This window comes from Ranitomeya variabilis, chromosome 4 (genome assembly GCF_051348905.1).
Source record: "Ranitomeya variabilis isolate aRanVar5 chromosome 4, aRanVar5.hap1, whole genome shotgun sequence".
NCBI lineage: Eukaryota > Metazoa > Chordata > Amphibia > Anura > Dendrobatidae > Ranitomeya > Ranitomeya variabilis.
The window spans coordinates 182965927-182987647 of record NC_135235.1 but is presented as its reverse complement, the minus strand read 5'-3'; the positions used below and the strand labels follow the sequence as shown (position 1 = coordinate 182987647).

The 21721-nt window shown below is 41.3% G+C and overlaps 2 protein-coding genes across 5 annotated transcripts in view; one reads left to right on the top strand and one right to left on the bottom strand.

Moving 5' to 3' along the window:
• The window catches only part of TUBGCP2 (tubulin gamma complex component 2), a 362650-nt gene that overhangs the window by 133876 nt on the left and 207053 nt on the right, over window positions 1–21721 (bottom strand). For all 3 annotated transcript variants that reach the window (XM_077259452.1, XM_077259455.1, XM_077259454.1), the window contains exon 11: window positions 18463–18643. In XM_077259452.1, the coding sequence (XP_077115567.1) occupies window positions 18463–18643 (181 nt within the window). The remainder of the gene's footprint in view (window positions 1–18462; window positions 18644–21721) is intronic.
• On the top strand, window positions 4352–13130 carry LOC143768570 (uncharacterized). Of its 2 annotated transcripts, XM_077257211.1 has the most exons (5): window positions 4352–4596; window positions 4703–4768; window positions 10064–10856; window positions 10944–11065; window positions 12134–13130. In XM_077257211.1, exons 3-5 carry the CDS (start codon window positions 10786–10788, stop codon window positions 12502–12504), a joined length of 564 nt encoding a protein of 187 aa, XP_077113326.1. In that variant the 5' UTR covers window positions 4352–4596; window positions 4703–4768; window positions 10064–10785; the 3' UTR covers window positions 12505–13130. The 2 variants fall into 2 exon arrangements, with proteins under 2 accessions (XP_077113326.1, XP_077113327.1); XM_077257212.1 differs by lacking the exon at window positions 4352–4596 and having other exon boundaries at window positions 4655–4768.

Sequence of the window (21721 nt, the reverse complement as noted above, 5' to 3'; positions counted from 1 at the left end):
ACAGCAGCATTTAACTAGTTAATAGCGGCGGGTGAATCGCGATTTCACCTGCCGCTATTGCGGGCACATGTCAGCTGTTCAAAAAAGCTGATGTCCCGGCTTTGCCGGAGCCCTGCATCAAAGCGCGGTATCTGACCTCGGACGTACTATCCCGTCCGAGGTCAGAAAGAGGTTAAAGCGATGAACTTGTTTCTTTTCAAACTCCATCTCCTAAAGAGTTTATTCTTTTGCGGTTGCTATTGGGATCATCTGCTAGCTTCTGGAAAGCTGTTGTAACAAAATCCAAAGCTTGATCAGGAGCCTAAGGCTTCTTTTACACTTAACATGTTTTTTGCAGCCCGTTATTGCGGGCCGTATTGCCGCAATTTTCACGGTCTGCCGCAATAACGGACCACAAAAAACTTGCGGATCGTCGTTTTCAAGGTTCCCAATACTATGGCAAAAGTATTGGAAAAAAAAGGGTGGTCCGCAAAACCGGAAGTCACGGTGCACCTTCTGTTGGTTTTGCGGCCCAATTGATTTACAATTGGGGGCCGTGTCCATAAGCCATGAAATATATCGAGCAAGCTTGATATTTTTTCACAGCAGTAAATATGGCCCTCACGGCCTTACGGCGCTCCTATGAAATCTTGCGGCCTGTTGATGAATTCTTGCGGGCTGAAAATACACGGCAAGTGTAAAACCAGCCATAAATTCTTCTTTTCTTCCTCCTGAGGGAAATATTTTGAGGATAGCAGAGAATTGCAGAGCAAATCTGAACTTTTTTCCCCACTAACTCTAAACAAATTTCATTGAACATTCTACTTTTTTGTGACCTCCACTGACTAATCCATGAATATTAATACTTTATGTCCTCATATCAGAACCAGAGATGGTTTTTCCTGTAGTTTAGGAGAATATTTGATCTGTGTTTGTATATTTTACAATTACTAGGAAGACCCCTGCAATTGTTGGAGCGCTGGACCCACTCTGTGAGCTCTTTTTAACTTTAACGTGCCAGCAATTCCCAGTGCAACAGGCAATTCTTCCATGATTATCCCCATTAGTTGATTAGGAGAAACTGACTAAGGCAGGCCTATTATTCTAACCTTGCTTCTCCTAGATCTGCTTTCAAACAATTTACTTGATCAGAGAGCTGATGGCTTACCTTAGTAGCCTTTCTTAGCTCAGATAGTAAATTTCCTAGCTCATCCTCTGCTGAGCGCATTCTGTTTTCTTCTGCATCATGTCTGTCTGCCTGCTGTGATATTGCTGCTTGCATCTGTTGTAGCTTGGTAGTCACTTGTCTGCACCAGCATTTGTTTTATATCAGGAGCTAGCATTTTCACTTCTGCAGCTAATGTTCTGTATCAAATATTAAGCCCACGAAGGTGTTAATCGCCTCCCTTCTCCCGTACTTGCTTCAATGGAGAAGTCTGTGTAGAGGACTTACTATATTTCTTTGTTGTGTCAGACACCATTTTGCTGCACCTGTCTCTCTGGACTGAGAGGGATTTTCTTGCTGAGGACCCCTTCCTAGAAAGATATCTCTCCATATAACAGGAAAGGTTATTGGTAAGTCCCACCAACAAGTTTTTCTCCTGTTTTGTGAAGTTTATGATCCCGGGAACCCCGAGTAGAGAAGACAGGGCACGGAGCTGCTGTCACTAGCTGCCGTTCATGCACGTACATCCCGAGCTGATGATTTTATTGACATTTTGGAGTAGATATGATGTTTTGATCATCTTTTATTGCATTTTATTGCAATGTGGTGATGACCAAAAAAAACTAAAAATGGCATTTCTATTTTGCCATTTATAGATAAAATTAATTTACTTTATATTTTGATAGATTGGACATTTCTGAACACAGTGATAAAATATATCGGCTTTTGCAGAACCCCGGCTTTCATGACAATCCATCAGCATCCCTCAATCACCTGACATGGGTGCCAATCAGAGGGACATGTGACATACTTCAGAACGACGCGTGTTAAATGCTGACAGTGATTGACAGCGATATATACAATATACATGGTTAACATCAGACATCCACCAGTGGCTGTTAAAGGCTCTTGATGGGCTCACAAAAAACTAATATCTTTAAAATATACCTTTTATTTTAAACCAATTAAAACATTAGCAGTGCTAATTACACCTTACCAGGTAAAAAATAGAACAAAGCAAATAGTGTAAGGGTAAACCATGATACCTCCTAGGTAACCCTAATTGTCCCTAGCCCATCCCAACATAACAGTGGAGGTTGGAACTCTATCTTGAACGCAAAATGGCGCCCCGCCCACCGATGGCTGCCCCTAGATTCTCCCTATATTTCCTAACACTAAAATCCATGAAAAAACAGGGTCACCAGGTACCACACCTTTCCTTTTGTAGGTAATAGACCCACAAGGATTAACTAGTGCAAAATAAGGAACTCTAGTGTTGGGGAAAGGTAAGGAATGGAGGGGGTGAGGAGTATGGATACAAAGGAACCAGGGAGATTAACAGTGCCACAGCTGAAGGCCAGTCGTCCAAACTACCAACAAACCTACGGAGCCTGTAAATACAATACTATTTACATAATCAAAAAACAATTGCTTAATAGTAGCGATAAATGTCAGATATCCATAAAAAAGACAATTAAATCACTTAGGGGATTTGCCAATGGGGTTTTACTAACCCAATATAACTCACCCTCCGATTATCCTAAACAACTGTCCCTCTCTATTCCAACTCTCTGTCTAATCACAGAATAAAAATAGTGGAGGTAAGGGAAAGGGATAGGTTAAAGGGGTGGGTTAAATTATATAAACAATAAAGCACTATTATAATCCCAAACCCCAAGTAAAAGGCATAGAAGACAAGGTGTCTCGTTAATGAATACTGATAAAATGCTATAGTGCCACAACGAGGAAATAAGGTACTTGTTTTTAGTATATATTGGTGCTACACACCTCCTATATTCCAGAAATACCTGAAATAATTGCACTTTGCCCTAAGATACCAGGAACATAACGTGTGTAATTATAAACATAGAAATTCTAAACTGTGTACCTCAGTTATATTGATTTAGTGTCACAGGATAGAGTTTCATCTCAGCACTCCATGGTTTTATCTGCCAAGGTAACTCTCCAGAATTAAATACTTATTGAACTATACCCATATAGAAAAAAAACACCATATCAGAAAAAATAAAGCAGTGACTTAATCAAAAGCTTATCTGTAATCCATTTGAAATAATTAAGCAGCCTCCACAGGTTTCCCTCCCATGATACACATTCATCAGGAGGCGAATGGAACATTCAGTGTCAGTGGTTTCATGACATCAGTGACAGCCTGGTTGTAGGTGTAAGTATCCCAAGAGAAATGAGGAGTTTAAATACAATCCCTGGCAAAAATTATGTAATCACCGGCGTTGGAGGATGTTCATTCAGTTGTGTGCTAATGGTCGTCTAGTCGATGGGAGGTATGTGTCATAGAGATGGCTTGTCTCTATAATGTAACCAGGAGTATTTTCTCTAGTGCATGAAAGCACTAAGAGGTTAGTTTGTTGCACCTGGGATCGGGTTGCTATGAGAGATGGTCGGGTCTGGCTATCCACATACCTCACCTCAGTGTGGTTACAGCCTATATAATGGAGGCTGTTTGGCACATGGTCTGTGTGTTGGGAGGGAGAAGGCCTCCTGTGTGTTTGGCTCCAGACCAAAGCCAGTGCAAATACCCCGAAACAGCTGTCTGTGGATGGATACCATGTTTTGGTATAGGTGGTTTTCCTTTACTGGATGCTGCACTTCCCGTGGTAGTTCCTTCCCGGTGAAAGACCTAGCTATTCATTGTTTGCGTTGAGAAACATGTGATGGTGTCTCCGCGGCTTTTCTACATGCATTTGCATATTTCCCATAAGGGATGGGGGCAGTGTTCTGGATCACTGCGTTGAGAATCACGTGATGGTGTCTCCGCGGTGTTGGATGTTTTGATCTCCCGAGCCAGTGTACTGGACACTACCCCAGTCTGTGTGCTCACTGGCCTGACGGAGCAGAGCCTGCAATAGATATTGTCACTTTGTTTTGCCTGATCTAAATGCTGTTTATTTTCTGCTTGTGATTTTAGGATTTATGATGCAATAAACCCATATGAACTTTTAAAGTAACGGGCCTCCTGTTTTCCTCCCGTCGCACCCAAGTGAGTAAAACCCTTACAATTGGTGCTAAACGTGCTTGCAGCATTCCCAGCAGAGACGTGAGACTGCTACAAGAAGGATTGCATGGGTTAAGTCGGTCGCAAGCCAGCAAGCATCAACAGACCAAATGGAGGACCAGCTTAAACACCTGGTCCAGTCGCAGCAGCAACAGCAAGATACCAACCAACTGTTGTTACAGCAGATCCAGCAGATGCAACGGCACTAGATTCAGCTTCTGGCAACCGCCATCCAGGGCAGGACAAGCACCCCAACCCCAAGTCCGGCTGATGACACCCACATCCGGAAGGCGGTAAGAAGTGCTTTGAAGAAAATAACCCCTGGGGATGATGTTGAGACCTTCCTGATGGTGTTTGACAGGGTAGCCGAGAGGGAGAAATTCCCACGAGAGGTGGTTTGTGTCGCCATTCCCCAAGACCCGTAAGATTTTTCTTCTTTTTTTTTGGGCACTGGGCTGCACGTTTCATCGATACCAATTTTGGGAAAATATAACATTTTGATCAGTTTTTATTGCATTTTTTTTTAGGAAGGACCTAGTTATTAACACAACACAGTTTTGACTTAAGAGATATGGTTTGGCACATCCATCCAGGTATGTAAAATATATCCCGAGCGTTATTGATAATCCATTAAAAACACATATGTTGGGAGAGATTTTTTTAAAAAAAACAGGCGCTTCAGACACTCTGGTGCCCTTAAACATAGTATATCAGAATAATCTCAATAGTCTTGTTTTACATATAATGGAGCCAGTCACCATCAACCAAAGGTACGGCGTTTAACAACCATTAAGGGAAACAACACTTACGTAAATAATCACAGGTAAGGAAAATATTATGTGGAAACTATAAACGGTACATATAAATCAAAGTGACATAAAATGAAAAGGAAAAAAAAAAAAAGAAACCACAAAAGATTAATATATGAAAAATAAATCATTTTTGAAATTCATGCCTGAAGGATATTTAGTATCTAAGCTTACAATCCAAAAAGCCTCTCATGGCATGAGTTGGCTTTGTCAACTGTGACCTCTGATAGGATATAATAATAATAATAATAATAATAATAATAATAATAATAATAATAATCTTTATTTATATAGCACCAATATATTCCGCAGCACTTTACAGGATATGTGACTTTCTATACCATAAAATTTCAAATGTGTATTATCACTATTGTGTGCGGTAAAAAAGTGTTTGACCAAATTATATGACAAGATATTAACCAAATATCTTCCTCATTTTGCTACATATCTACAACCACTGGATATGAGGTCTCAAAAAGTATCATCTTGGTTCATCACAGCAACGTATTTAAGGATGATGCATTTAATCTGAATAAACTTCAAATTGATTACAGTCGTAAAGGTGACCGGCGAATTGGAACTAATTTTGTTTTATCTCTGTTTTTGAACAATAAAGCATTTCTGGGTTTTGTTTTGATTTTCTCAAAGACAGTATGAACCAGATGTCTGTTATATTATATCCTCTGCCGTATAGTCTATAATCACTGAACTTCATTTGAAAACTGCATTATCATCTGCACATGTACAGCACAGACCAAAAGTTTGGACACTCCTCCTCATGTAACTATCTTTCTGTATTTTCATGACTATGAAAATTGTAAATTTACTCTGAAATCGTCAAAACTATGAATTAACACATAAGGAATTACCGTATATACTCGAGTATAAGCTGACCCGAGTATAAGCCGACCCCCCTAATTTTGCCACAAAAAACTGTGAAAACGTAATGACTCGAGTATAAGCCTAGGGTGGGAAATGCAGCAGCTACCAGTAAATGTCAAAAGTAAAAATAGATACCAATAAAAGTAAAATTAATTGAGACCTCAGTAGGTTAAGTGTTTTTGAATATCCATATTGAATCAGGAGCCCCATATAATGCTCCATAAAGTTTATGATGGCCCCAAAAGATGCTCCATATTAAAATATGCCCCATATAATCCTGCATAAAGGTTAATAATGGCCCCATAAGATGCTCCATAGACACATTTACCCAATATAATGCTGCACAAATGTTGATTATAGCCCCATAAGATGCTCGATAAAGATATTCGCCCCATATAGTGCTGCACAAACGTTTATTATGGCCCCATAAGATGCTCCATACAGACACTTGCCCAATACAATGCTCCACAAACGTTAATTATGGCCCCATAAGATGCTCCACAAAGATATTTGCCCCATATAGTGCTGCACAAACGTTGATTATGGCCCCATAAGATGCTCCAAACAGACACTTGCCCCATATAGTGCTGCGCAAACGTTATGGCCTCATAAGATGCTCCATACAGACATTTGCCCCATTTGCTGTTGCTGCGATAAAAAAAAAAAAAAAAATCACACACTCACCTCTCCATCGCTCAGGCCCCTGGCACTTTCAATATTCACCTGACTTCGTTCCGGCACCGCTACATCTTCAGCGTCTTCTGCACTGACGTTCAGGCAGAGGGCGCACACTAACCACGTCACCGTGCCCTCTGACCTGAGTGTCACTGCTGAAGACGGAGCGGCGCCCGGAACGAGGAGCAGGTGAATATCGCGCAGCGCTCCCCCTCCCCATTATAAACACCTGCTCCTGGCGCTGTGCAGTCCCTGGTTCCCTAGCGCTTGGATATATTTTATATGTGTATATATATTTTTTTCCATATTTATGCACTTTCAGGATTATTTGTTAGCTAAATCCATTATAATCCCTGTAATATATTTTGTTTAAAATGGTATATTATTTACCAGCGGCTGGCCTGGCTGCTCGCTCCATTTTTACCTCTATGCGCATGCCCCGTGGTTCCCCCGGCACTCGCCGGCTTGCGTTCCAGCGACATGTCTGTTTCCGGATCACGTGGGGCCCCACGTGTTTCCGGTTTTGGCGGCTGCGCTGAATGCGGCCTGGTGGCTGCGGCGGGGACCATGACAACGTGGAGCTTACTTCCGGGACTGACATTTCCGGCCTGTATGTATTTATACTCGAGTTTTCAGCATATGCTTTACGCCCCTTGAGAAAGGTCTTATGACCGAAACTCGTGTCGTGGTGGACGGGCATGCCGCAGAGATTGTATTATTTGCAATCTGTTAAGGTACTAGTATTGACTATAAACTATTTATACTCTAGGGTGACTTATTATGGATTGCATACTTGCATAGATATTACTGATATGGATACCTGAAATGGATATTTGACATCTGATGAAACAAAGAAGTCGAGCGGGCACCACCACAGTATAGCCTATATCAGAGGAAGGGTGCTACTAATGCGCCAAAAAAATGCATGAAAAAAAAAGTGCACACAGAACCTGTATAATTAATGTGAACAATGCTTTATTGAGACACAAAAATGCTGAAAATACATAAAAACATTTAAAAGCATGTAAAACATACCCAGACAAACATAGTCAATATCCCCTGTATATGAAGATATGAATGAAGCAGGCTCCAAAGGGTAAGATAGACCCAAAAGCAATCCCAGTGAGTAATAATAAATAACTAATAAAATTAGAAAAATGTTTAGAATTTAGAGTCCTCAGTGGTTGATACCTTTTAATGGCTAACTGAAAAGATGGTAACAAATTGCAAGCTTTCGAGACTACTCAGGTCTCTTCATCAGGCATAGACTAATACAAATTCTGAAGAATCACATATTTATGCACAACATAGCACAGAACAAAAAAAAAAACATGGATAAGACAGGTGTCATGAAGCAGAATTACCATGAGTGATAAACAGTTATGTCCATAAATTGTCCTGATTGGGGTCTCTGTTGTGATGACCCCTTATAATCTGAGGGGCAAGTTCCTTAGTTGATGTAGAAACACATAAATCCATGCGACACATTCATTCCTGCAGTGAAAGTGTCAAAGGTCGTCATCAGTTTATATTCCCAGACTCTCCTGTCTCTCTGTGTTTTGAAGTTACCTTTCAATACAAGTAATTTCATGTCCGTAATGCTATGATTTGGGAGACAAAAATGTATGGCCACAGGTAGATCCATTCTTTTTTCTCTTATTGTGCGGCGGTGAGAATTCATTCTTGTTCTCACCGCCACACAATAAGAGAAAAAAGAATGGATCTACCTGTGGCAATACATTTTTGTCTCCCAAATCATAGCATTATGGACATGAAATTACTTGTATTGAAAGGTAACTTCAAAACACAGAGAGACAGAAGAGTCTGGGAATATAAACTGATGACGACCTTTGACTGTCTTAGTGGTGGAATGAATGTGTCGCATGGATTTATGTCTTTTTACATCAACTAAGGAACTTGCCCCTCAGACTATGAGGGGCCATCACAACAGAGACCCCATTCAGAGGACAATAAAACATTCCTTATCTAAGAACTGGCCCAACATTTATGGACATAACTGTTTATCACTCATGGTAATTCTGCTTCATGCCACCTGTCTTATCCATGTTTTTTTTTTTTTTTGTTCTGTGCTATGTTGTGCATAAATATGTGATTCTTCAGAATTTGTATTAGTCTATGCCTGATGAAGAGACCTGAGTAGTCTCGAAAGCTTGCAATTTGTTACCATCTTTTCAGTTAGCCATTAAAAGGTATCAACCACTGAGGACTCTCAATTCTAAACATTTTTCTATCTACTGGCTAACACGGTACCAAGATATATATCTTTCCTGTAACAAAATTAGGTGTGGCAATATGCATGTGCATCTATCACAGGCTCAAGTGTAGACTCTCCTCACCAACATATTGCGCAGATTACAATATCACATAATTGTTAAGCAAAAGTAATTGTTGCTCCGTCTGCAACAAGTTAATAATGCAGCGCTCACAGATAATAGTAGAAGATGAACAAATAACACTCTGAAATGCTAATGAGGATATCCCACACTGGAGTCATGCCCAATAGTGCACTACACATAACACATAATTCAATGCATGAATGGTAATACTCACTAGGAATGATAGAGCCCGCTAGCTCCCAACGCGTATCGCTACTCCTGGTAGCTTCGTCAGGGGAAGTGAGAAAAACGTAGTCACGTCGGGTATAAATAGTAAGTGCACTTACTAAGAGGCCAATGATTGCCTGCACCTGTGCCCGGCAATCATTAAGCAATGGAACAGTCCGTCAGGGTCAGGGTGAGGAAGTAAGGTCGGATGAGTAATAGCTCTACTCCAGTAACAGGGCTTACAAACTACCAGAATGTATTCCGAAAGAGTCTGCATCACCCCCCGGAAATATCAAGGACGCATGCGCTGACCAAGCCACCACGTCATTCAGATGGTAAAGGCCCACCCTGGAAACCAAATCCACCAATCAGCGAACCCTTATGCATGACGCAGCTGAGTGTATCAGACAGCGGTCTGCGCCTGCGCCGATACCGCTCCGCCGTGTCACCACAGGGTACATGCCCACCCCACAATAGGGGTGCATATGCATATTTCTACACCTATTTTTATTAGTTACGGTATTTATTATTACTCACTGGGATTGCTTTTGGGTCTATCTTACCGTTTGGAGCCTGCTTCATTCATATCTTCATATACAGGGGATATTGACTATGTTTGTCTGGGTATGTTTTACATGCTTTTTAAATGTTTTTATGTTTTTTCAGCACTTTTGTGTCTCTATAAAGCATTGTTCACATTAATTATACAGGCTATGTGTGCACTTTGTTTGCCCTGCTTTTCTCTTCTTTTTTTCATGCATGTTTTTTGGAGCATTAGTAGCACCCTTCCTCTGATATAGGCTATACTGTAGTGGTGCCCGCTCGACTTATTTGTTTCATCACGGCTTCTTTTCCAGTTTTCTGGGTTCTGAGTGGTGGCACACCCATAAATTTGCTTAATATTGTTTTCATTGTTTTGTTATTCTTTTGTTCTAATTTTATATTTTTTCTTAATTAGTTTCTTACATAATGGCTTGTCATCTCAATGCTCGTGAGGCTATGTGGAACAGCCAGAGTGGGGACACTTTTTTGAAGCAGCAGAAGTGGATAGTTCGGACTTTGACAAACTTACCAGGGAACTTATGGATACACATAAGTCCATTACTAAGGTTTGGTGGAATGTGCGTTGCCTAGAGCAATACCTCAAATTATCTATCTTCCCTCGGGGGTTGAGGGTGCAAATCTTCCCAGCCTGGGAAGTTACTCCGACTTTTAAAAATACATGGGAAGCTGGTCTCGCACAGTGTTCCAGGATCATTATTAACCTTCTATTACAGCACAATAATGATCTATTGTCGACATTAAAATTAAAAATCAAAAATCTGGAAGCACAATTGGTAAACTATGATCCTGCAACATAAGTCCAGCCCTTCCAGGTAAAACTTAAGGACACCATTACTAAATTTGAACAAGAAATTGCGGAAGGAAAGAGGAAAAAACTTCAGCGTGATAAGCAGGACTATGAGAAGGGGATGGCCTTCAAGTGGAAACACTCTGGTAACAGGAGGCCTTTACCCGCCTCAACCTTTGCGAGTACTGGTGCACAAGCTGAACATAGCTTAAGTGATTTTTTAGCATCGGATACAAGCAACACGGACGGAGGACAAGGCGGGGGAAGCGTAAAACGAAACACCAGGCTACAACGTCACCATCGACACAGGGACAAAGAAAGGGTGGCAGATGCCAGAAATAGCTAATAATCAATTACAGATCATTAACCTGTCCACGTACACGCTTTCAGAAGCAGAAAGGTCAGTGCTCTAAAGGGGTCTTACCTTCTCCCCTATGTTGATAACTGACAAATTTACCATCATTAAGGATTTGTACCTTTTTTGCAGAAAAATCATTTTAAGAGCACCTTATCACAAACCTGAACTCTTACCGGAATCGTCGGGCACTTTGGACAGGAGTGTCTTTTTCGATCTTCTGGATCTTTTGAATGAGAATGATACATCTCCAGGTAGGAAGAATTTTCCTCATAGATTGCCCTCCACTACAATTCCTCCTCTATCTCTAGTACCCTCGGTTAAAACCTTTTTTGAGGTGGTTAAATCAGAAATACAAAAATTGTCTTTGAGCCAAAATAAAGACCAAAATTTATCTGTAAGAGATAGAAGGGCCCTTGCTAGTCTAAAGTCCAATATGGATTTCCTAATAAAGGAAGCGGATAAGGAGGGCAATGTAGTCCTGCGGCCAATTGACATGTATGTTTGTGAGGTGTCCAAACAATTGGGTGATTCCAGAAACTATGCTAAGTTACCATCTGATCCTACACAGATTTTTAATAGCAGATTGGAACGCCTGCTCGATGTAGCACTGTCAGAAAGGGTAATCAAGAAACAAGAGAGGGACTACATTTTGGTTAAAAAAAACAGTGGTCCCCACCTTCTACCTTGTACCAAAAGTGCACAAGGACCTTACTTACCCTCCGGGTAGGCCCATAGTGTCGGGCATTGGAGGCCTTGACGAGAGAGCCTGTGTATATATTGACTTCTATCTACAACCAATGGTACAGGACTTGTCATCTTATATAAGGGACTCCACACAATTGATTGAAAAATTGGGGGGGGGGTATTCACTTACCCGAACAGGCTTTACGGGTAACAGTTGATGTCATCATTGTATACCAGTATAGCACATGACGACGGCTTAAGGGCGGTAGAATATTTTCTGCGACGTAAACAGTCGGGGGATCTTTCTCACAATGCCTTTCTCTTGAGCCTCCTCAGATTTGTGCTAACACACAATTATTTTGTCTTTGATTTTTCTTTCTACCAGCAGTTGTCTGGTACTGTGATGGGTGCCCGCTGTGCTCCTTCTTTTGCCAACCTACTTATGGGTTGGTGGGAGGAGACCGGCGTGTACCCATCGCAGGCCTTTAGGGAACACATTTTGTATTGGTTCCGCTTTATAGATGATATTTTCTTTATCTGGACGGGCTCAAGAGAGGGGTGTGAGGAATTTCTACAGATGTTGAACACTAATTCATTGAATATCCATCTAACCTACCAAATGTCCTTGTCCACAGTGGAGTTTTTGGATCTCAGGCTCTCTCGCCAGGATGACACTATCTACACAGACCTTTTTCGTAAAAGTACGGCCGCCAATGGCCTTTTAGACTTCAAGAGTTTCCATCCACATCATTTGAAGAGAAACCTACCGGATGGACAATTCTACAGAATCCGACGGAACTGCACTCGACCAAGTGACTTTTGTTCCCAGGTTAATTCGTTCTCGAAACATTTACATGCGCGAGGATATTCAAGATCTATTATCTCAAAAACCTTCCAACGCACTAAATCTATCCCGAGGGAGAATTTGTTTAAGTCTACACTTAGGTGCCCGGATGATAGTTTAAGATTCATCACTACGTATCAATCATTGGAATTCAGTTTCTGACTTATTTAAACAACATTGGGACATTTTAAAGACTGATCCGAAAGTATCTGACCTTCTACCTGTGACTCCTTTGCTAACGGCTAGACGAGCACCAAATTTACGGACTCCTTATCTAGGAGCCATTTCGTGAGACCAACTACGAGAGTGGGTAGAGGTCTTACTTTACGTGGCATGTACCCTTGTGGTGACTGCAACATTTGTCCGTTTGTGAGTAGGGGCTCCTCCTTCACCAACCCGGGGGATGCAGTTGTCTACACACTCAGGGACTACATGAATTGCAGGTCAACGAATTTAGTTTATGCCATTGTATGTTCTTGTCCTAAGGTGTTATGTGGGCCAGACGTCGCAGGAGCTTCGCAGACGTGTTCTCACTCCATTGCTTATAAGCTTAGGTCTTGTTAAAAACTGTTACATAGTGTTGGAATCATATAGATGGTTCACTTATGGATGCCTACTATATATTATATATGATATTTGTTTGATATCTTGTACTATCTTTATGGTTATATATTAACTTCCATTTTAAGGAAAGATAGATGCCCCCCCACCCCTTTTTTTCAACTGCCATACATTGATTTTTATGATATAATGCAAATCTATATGCACTTTTTAACAATCTATCTGCTGTGTATTGGCCCTTTAATAAAGGACCAAGTGAGCTTCCAGAACAGTTTAACCCTGGGTGTCTATTTGTTCGTCTAGTAAATCTGTATTTGATCCTGGTGTTTTCTGTACTATATGGGAGCATACAGATGCTCCATAATTCAATGATCGGATACATTAGCACTATAGGTTTCATATTCTGCTTACTGCCTGTGTCGGAAGTTACCTCTTCCCTTCAGAGGTTATATAGTTGTTTTTTTTAAGTCAAGGTTATTATGCAGGGTTTCTCTGAATGAGACTAAGGCCATGTGCCCACGCTGCGGAATCCATTGCGGAATTTTCCGCAGCGGATTTGATTAAATCCACAGTGCAAAAAGTACTGCGGATTTATTGCGTTTTTTTTGTGCGGTTTCCACTGCGGTTTTAGACACCTGCGGTTTTTTAATATGGAGCAGGTGCCAAACCACTGCGGATTCCGCACAAAGAACTAACATGCTGCGGAAAATAAACCGCAGCGTTTCCACTCGTTTGTTCCGCAGCATGTGCACAGCGGTTTTTGTTTTCCATAGGTTAACATTGTACTGTACACCGCATGGAAAACTGCTGCGGATCTGCAGCGTCAAAAACGCTGTGGATCCGTAGCAAAAACCGCAACGTGTGCACATAGCCTAAATGTGATAGAAGGAGTGCAGTGTTGTCAGGCATGAAACCAAAATATCCACAGCTGAAAAGGTGGACCACCTTAAAAAAAAAGAAAATGGGAGCAAAATCTTTGCCTGTATGGAATTGAATAATTTGTGGACATGAGGAAGTTTCTGTGGTTAGGAAAACTAGCAGGTTAGAAATGGTGATGTGGAGGAATACAGACTTCCTTCTGGCCAAGAGAAGAACACTCATATTTGAGGACAGTCATATCCAGAATGGATCTTCTGAACTAAATAAAGGACCAAGTTAGAATCCTGTTGAAAGTAGACTGTAGAACTGGACAGAAGGGAACTCTTTGCCAGACATTTTGTCGAAGATAACTGAGAAGGTGAAAACCTATGAACATAATTCCATAGCTATTTCAGCAAATAATCTCTTAGAGCAATGTCTGTGTTCTTTTTCAGAGAGGGTAAAGAGAACATCCTGGGTGACCTACTAAATAAATAAATCATCTTAACCCCTTCATGACCCAGCCTATTTTGACCTTAATGACCTGGCCGTTTTTTGCAATTCTGACCAGTGTCCCTTTATGAGGTAATAACTCAGGAACGCTTCAACGGATCCTAGCGGTTCTGAGATTGTTTTTTCGTGACATATTGGGCTTCATGTTAGTGGTAAATTTAGGTCAATAATTTTTGCGTTTATTTGTGAAAAAAATGGTAATTTGGCAAAAATGTTGAAAATTTCGCAATTTTCAAATTTTTAATTTTTATTCTGTTAAACAAGAGAGTTATGTGACACAAAATAGTTAATAAATAACATTTCCCACATGTCTACTTTACATCAGCACAATTTTGGAAACAAAATTTTTTTTTGCTAGGAAGTTATAAGGGTTAAAATTTGACCAGCGATTTCTCATTTTTACAACAAAATTTACAAAACCATTTTTTTTAGGCACCACCTCACATTTGAAGTCAGTTTGAGGGGTCTATATGGCTGAAAATACCCAAAAGTGACAACATTCTAAAAACTGCACCCCTCAAGGTGCTCAAAACCACATTCAAAAAGTTTATTAACCCTTCAGGTGCTTCACAGCAGCAGAAGCAACATGGAAGGAAAAAATGAACATTTAACTTTTTAGTCACAAAAATGATCTTTTAGCAACAATTTTTTTTATTTTCCCAAGGGTAAAAATAGAAACTGGACCCCAAAAGTTATTGTACAATTTGTCCTGAGTACGCCGATACCCCATATGTGGGGGGAACCACTGTTTGGGCGCACGACAGGGCTCGGAAGGGAAGGAGCGGCATTTGACTTATTCAATGAAAAATTGGCTCCAATCTTTAGCGGACACAATGTCGCGTTTGGAGAGCCCCTGTGTGCCTAAACATTGGAGCTCCCTCACAAGTGACCCCATTTTGGAAACTAGACCCCCAAGGAGCTTATCTAGATGCATAGTGAGCACTTTGAACCCCCAGGCGCTTCACAAATTGATCCGTAAAAATGAAAAAGTACTTTTTTTCACAAAAAAATTATTTTAGCCTCAATTTTTTCATTTTCACTTGGACAACAGGATAAAAAGGATCCTAAAATGTGTTGAGCAATTTCTCCTGAGTACACTAATACCTCACATGTGGTCACAAACCACTGTTTATGCACACAGCAAGGCTCAGAAGGGAACGACAGGGCTCGGAAGGGAAGGAGCGGCATTTGACTTATTCAATGAAAAATTAGCTCCAATCGTTAGGGGACACCATGTCGCGTTTGGAGAGCCCCTGTGTGCCTAAACATTGGAGCTCCCCCACATGTAACCCCATTTTGGAAACTAGACCTCCCATGGAACTAATCTAGATGTGCGGTGAGCATTTTGAACCCCCAAGTGCTTCACAGAAGTTTACAACGCAGAGCCATAAAAATAAAAAAATCATTTTTCTTTCCTCAAAAATTATGTTTTAGTAAGCAATTTTTTATTTTCGCAAGAGTAACAGGAGAAATTGGACCCCAATAGTTGTTGCCCAGTTTGTCCTAAGTATACTGGTACCCCATATGGAGGGGTAAACCATTGTTTGGGCGCATGTCAGGGCTCGGAAGGGAGGGAGCACCATTTGACTTTGTGAACACAAGATTGGCTGGAATCAATGGTGGCACCATGTTGCGTTTAGAGACCCCTGATGTGCCTAAACAGTGGAAACCCCTCAATTCTAACTCCAACACACCCCTAACCCTAATCCCAACTCTAGCCATAACCCTAATCACAACCCTAACCCCAACACACCCCTAACCACAACCCTAACCCCAACAGACCCGTAACCCTAATCCCAACCCTAATCCTAACCCTAATCCCAACCCTAAAACTAACCCCCAACCCTAAACACAACTTTAACCCCAACACACCCCTAACCCTAACCACAAGCCTAATCTTAACCCTATTTCCAACCCTAGCCCTAATTCCAACCCTAACCCTAAGGCTATGTGCCCATGTTGCGGATTCGTGTGAGATTTTTCCGCACCATTTTTGAAAAATCCGCAGGTAAAAGGCACTGCGTTTTACCTGCGGATTTACCGCGGATTTCCAGTGTTTTTTGTGCGGATTTCACCTGTGGATTCCTAATGAGGAACAGGTGTAAAACGCTGTGGAATCCGCACAAAGAATTGACATGTTGCGGAAAATACAATGCAGCGTTTCCGCGCTGTATTTTCCACACCAAGGGCACAGCGGATTTGGTTTTCCATAGGTTTACATGGTACTGGAAAACCTGATGGAACACTGCTACGAATCCGCAGCAGCCAATCCGCTGTGGTTCCGCAGCTAAATCCGCACCGTGTGCACATAGCCTAATTCTAACCCTAACCCTAGTTCTAGCCCTAACCCTAGTTCTAACCCTAACCCTAGCGGAAAAAAAGATATATATTTTCTTTATTTTATTATTGTCCCTACCTATGGGGGTGATAAATGGGGGGGTTCATTTACTATTTTTTTTATTTTGATCACTGTGATAGGTTTTATCACAGTAAACAAAATGTACCTGTAAGGCTACGTTCACATTTGCGTTGCGTCGGGCGCAGGTTCGGCGACGCATAGCGGCGCATGCGTCATGCGCCCTTATATTTAACATGAGGGCGCATGGACATGCGTTGTCTTGCGTTTTGTGACGCATGCGTCTTTTTTGGCGCAAGCGTCAGGGCGCACAGGACGCTGCATGATGCATTTTTTTTTGCGCCGAAAATCATGCCAAAATTGGACGCATGCGTCACAAAAAGCTGCGTTTTGCATGCGTTGTGCGTTGTGTTGCCAACGCTGCACCGCACAACGCAAATGTGAACGTAGCCTAACGAATCTGCCGGCTGGCAGATTCGGCGGGCGCACTGCGTATGTGACCGCCATTTCGGAAGATGGCGGCGCCCATGGAGAAGACGGACGGACACCGGGAGGCTCGGTAAGTATGAGGGGGGGAGATCGGAGCACAGGGGGGGGGATCGGAGCACGGGGGGTGGGATCGGAGCACGGGGGGAGCGGACAGGAGGGCGGGGGAGAAGACAGGACGAAGGAGGGGAGCGGAGCACAGGACGGAGGACTGGGGAGGAGATCGGTGGCGGTGGGGGGCAGATCAGGGTTTCCAGTCATGGCTGATGATATTGCAGCATCGGCCATGGCTGGATCGTAATATTTCACCAGTTTTCATAGGTGAAATATTACAAATCGCTCAAATTCAGCCCCTGGGCTGAAGTACCACTCCCCCGTCCCTGCAGATCGGGTGAAATTGGAGTTAACTCGTTCACCCGATCTGCAGGGACGCGATCCCTCCATGACGCATACGCTGCGTCACAGGTCGGATTGGCACCGACTTTCATGATGTAGCGTATGCGTCATAGGTTGGGAAGGGGTTAAAGTAATCAATCATGGAATGTAAGAGCCTGTATATATCTCTTATGGCCAGATTAAGGTAGTTGAACTACTTTTAAGATATTGGATCCTGGCCAATAAAAATAGAATCCTAGGCACATCAGAAGGACATAAGTAGGAGGAACCATGACAGCCGTATGGAATCTTGGTCCTACAAAAAGCCAACAAAAAGTGTGTAGAAATATCATAAGAAAAAAATTCAACTGTGCAGCATTATGGATTCCCTATTTCTGGTGCAGACAGAGTTACCTCTTTGGTAAACCTCACATTGAAAAAAGGGTTACTATAGGTTTATAAAGGAGATATGATATAAAAAAAGAAAGAAAAAGAAAAACATAATAAAATTGCCCTTTTTCTTCTTGCAACCTTAGAGGGGTAAGAACAGCATGGCAGCCCATTGCTGTCAATCACTCTTTGTAAAGATGACCAGCAGAAAGAAATGTAATCCTCTTCAAGGACAGAACAAAAGAACCAAGATTAAACAAATATTAAAAAAAGAATCACAATGTATCAACATGATTTTTTTGGGGGGTCTGCCTTCGTCAGTCACTAGGCTAAAACTGATTATTCTGGTGCCCACTAAAGGGTTCTAAAGAATGCAGGAAAAGTCTTGCATAAGGGGAGTAATTGTAGCATAAGGGGAGCTCCCCTATGATCATGCTACTGAGTCATTTATATTGTTACTTAGAGAATGACATTCAAAGAACAAGGATTAGTATAGTGAGCTAAATTATTTAGGATCGCTTAGCAGGAAAACATAACTAAAATTAAACAATACGTGTTTGATTTCAAAATGTTCACAGTACCTTTAGATCATCCTTAAAAGGATCTGTATTTGCAGTACTCATTCTCAAAGCTAGTTCTAACAAAGCTTCCAGTCGAGTTGGAATGATGTCTTCAACTGTCTTCTTGAGCTCTTCTTCTGTGAGATCCATGAAATGGACAAAAAAGTCTCCTTGATGCATGAGGAAATAGTGCTTGATGGACCTTATAACAAAAAAGTAAAAATAAGACATAAAAAGAATGGTGAAAAAAAAGGTGAAGCTCAGAACGGTAAAAGTAGTGACTGAACAAGCACTGGAGAACATACAGTTTTTAGTCAAATTACTACAACATCTCACTAAATACTGTTTGTGCTTTAAAACTATACTTACGGATTGTTAAAAATTATTGATCCATTGTTTTAAAGTGCTTATAGAGTTCATTTGGTCAGAACAACAAGATCTCTCAGTCTGACTACAGGTGAGGATTGAACAGTGTGGGATAACATAACCTTGATGTTTGAACCCAACTTTTGCTTAAAATTAAAGTCTTTTAGAGACAATTTAAAGATAGATTACTTTCTTGTTTTAATTGGGGTTATTAAGGAAAATATTTAGTACGTGGCTGCAAGTTTTTTTCATGATTAAGTTAGGCAGTCTTCTTAAGTTTAATAACTTGTTCAAATATCTTTCCTGGTATAGAAGTCAGACTCACAATAGTTCCCTGGGTCCACCTTCTTCCCCTTTTTGAAGATAGGAACAACATTTGCTCTTCTCCAGTCTTCTGGGACTTCTCCTGTTCTCCAAGAATTTTCAAAGATTATGGAGAGTGGTTCAAAAATTTCTTCTGCTATCTCCTTCAGTACTCTGGGGAGTAATTCATCTGGACCTGGAGACTTGAATTGATTTATGTTAGCTAAGTGTTTCCTCACTATCTTTCTGTTTATAGATATCCTGGATTCTTCTATTCCTTTAATAGGACAGCGAAGATCAGTTGATGTTGCATTTCCCTTCTGAGAGAAAACAGATGCAAAATAGGAATTTAAAAGCTCGGCCTTCTCAACATCCTTTCTTATCATTTCATCATTTTCATCCTGTAAAAATCTTATGTCATCTTTGACTTTTCTTTAACTAATCCTTTTTTATTGCTTTTGACATCTCTTGCAAGCCTTAATTAATTCATTGTCAGCTTTAGCTAATCTGATTTGTGCCTTGCAGGTTCTGCAGACAGCATTATATTCTTCTTAAGGCTATGTTCCCACGGTGCGGTTTTTGCTGCGGATCCGCAGCGGATTTGCACTGCGGATCCGCAGCAGTTTTCCATGTAGGTTACAGTACAATGTAACCCAATGGAAAACAGGACCCGCTGTGCCGACGATCCTTTTTTCCACAGGCAAATCCGCAGCGGTTTTGCCTGCAGAAAAAAGAAGTACCATGTCAATTCTTTCTGCGGATTCCGCAGCGGGTTTCCAGCAGCCCCAATAGGAAACTGCATTTGGAAACCCGCAGTGGAATCCGCAGAAGAAAAAGGATGAAAAACCGCAGCTAAAATCAGCGCTGAATTTAGCTGCGGTTTTTCAAAACAGGACCTGAAAAAAAAAGGATGAAAAAAAGGAACGTGTGAACGTAGCCTTAGATATGCATCCCTCTTTCCATTTGATAAACATTTATTTTTTCCTTTTTAGCATGTGTTTAAGCTCTGTGTTCAACCATCCTGGTTTCCTTAACCCTAGAACGCATACCCATAGAAATCTACACATTCACGCACCTGGGGCCTTTTAGGCCTGTTTACAATTATCATGGAATAACTCAAATAAAAATACTTTTCAAAGTTTATTGCAAAGTAAGGATGCATTCCCACTAGCGCAGGGGTCCGCCAGGACGGGATTCCGTAATGGATCTGACCTCCTGGTGACCCCCAGCTAAGGCTGGCGGACACATACCTGGGGCCTCGCAGGCCTACCAGGTTACTTGCTTTCTATTTTCTGTAAAATTACTTTAGTTAGAATTTTGAAACTCTAGGTATTCCTCAGGTATATAGTTGTTAATAATTTCCAGTTGTTCATATATTTTTATGTTATAGGCATTTCGGTATAACAACCTTTTTTGGGACTACCCCATATTCACGCACCTGGGGCCTTTTAGGCCTGTGTGCAAACAACACGGAATAACTCAAAAATACTTTTCAAAATTTATTTTACAATTGCAAGGTAAGGATGCATTCCAACCAGTGCTGGAGTCCACCAGGAGGGGATCCGTAATGGAGCTGACCTCCTGGTAACCCCAGCTAAGGCTGGCAGAATCCCGCCATTCCGGAAGCCTTAGCTGGAGTTACCAGGAGGTCAGATCCATTATGGATCCCCTTCTGGCAAACCCCAGCGCTACTGGGAACACAGCCTAAGATGTGTATATTTCAAAACATAATTATGTGCATAAAACAACAAAAACGTAAGTAAACAGGTACGCCAAATATAGGCATTCTATATGCAATTTTTTTATGAAAACATTTTTTGGTTGTAGCAAACTTGGTGCAGGAATATTTATTTGTAACTTTACATATTCCCCCGACAATTCTCGCATATTATTTTTTCGGCTGAATGTTCCTTGCATACATTTTGTCCGCAAGTAGAACAGAAACGCTCCGATTTTCTTTCCTTCTTTGCTGGACAAATATAGCAGCGCTTTCTTTTTTTTTCTCTTTGCTCTGGATGTTCCAGAAAGCGTATTCCACATCGGATCATTGCCTCCGTAATTTGCCTTGATAAGCATATCATGCTGCTTCTCTCCATCATAGTAGGCATCAAAAGTTCATAACAAAGTTCTGTCAAAAATAGACGTCTCTTGTCTTTCCTGTTGGCATGGAATTCTGGATTAGTTTGACAATAAACAATGTAGCTATTGAGGGCTGACACATCAAGGATATTGGAAAAAAGGGCAACAGGCCAACGTTTAGTCTGCCTTTTGCACGAATACTCTCCAATCATTTCGTCCATCTTGTCGACACCTCCTTTTGTCTTATTATAATGCAGTATGATTTCAGGTTTTTTTTTCCTGTCATTGGTGTCAATACTTCCATCATGATGCATTGTACCCAGTAATATCACGGATTTTGCTTTCTTGGCTTTATAAGACACCATTGTTGCTTGATTGCAGAAACCGAATACACTCGCGTAGATTGTTCGCTGTGCATTGTGCTTCATGATTGGAGGAATTTCGCACGGTTTGGCCTCATAGTACCAATAAGTGTAAGTTGCTTTTGAAGCAATAAGTTGGCCATTTCAAAATTGGTAAAGTAATTATCCAT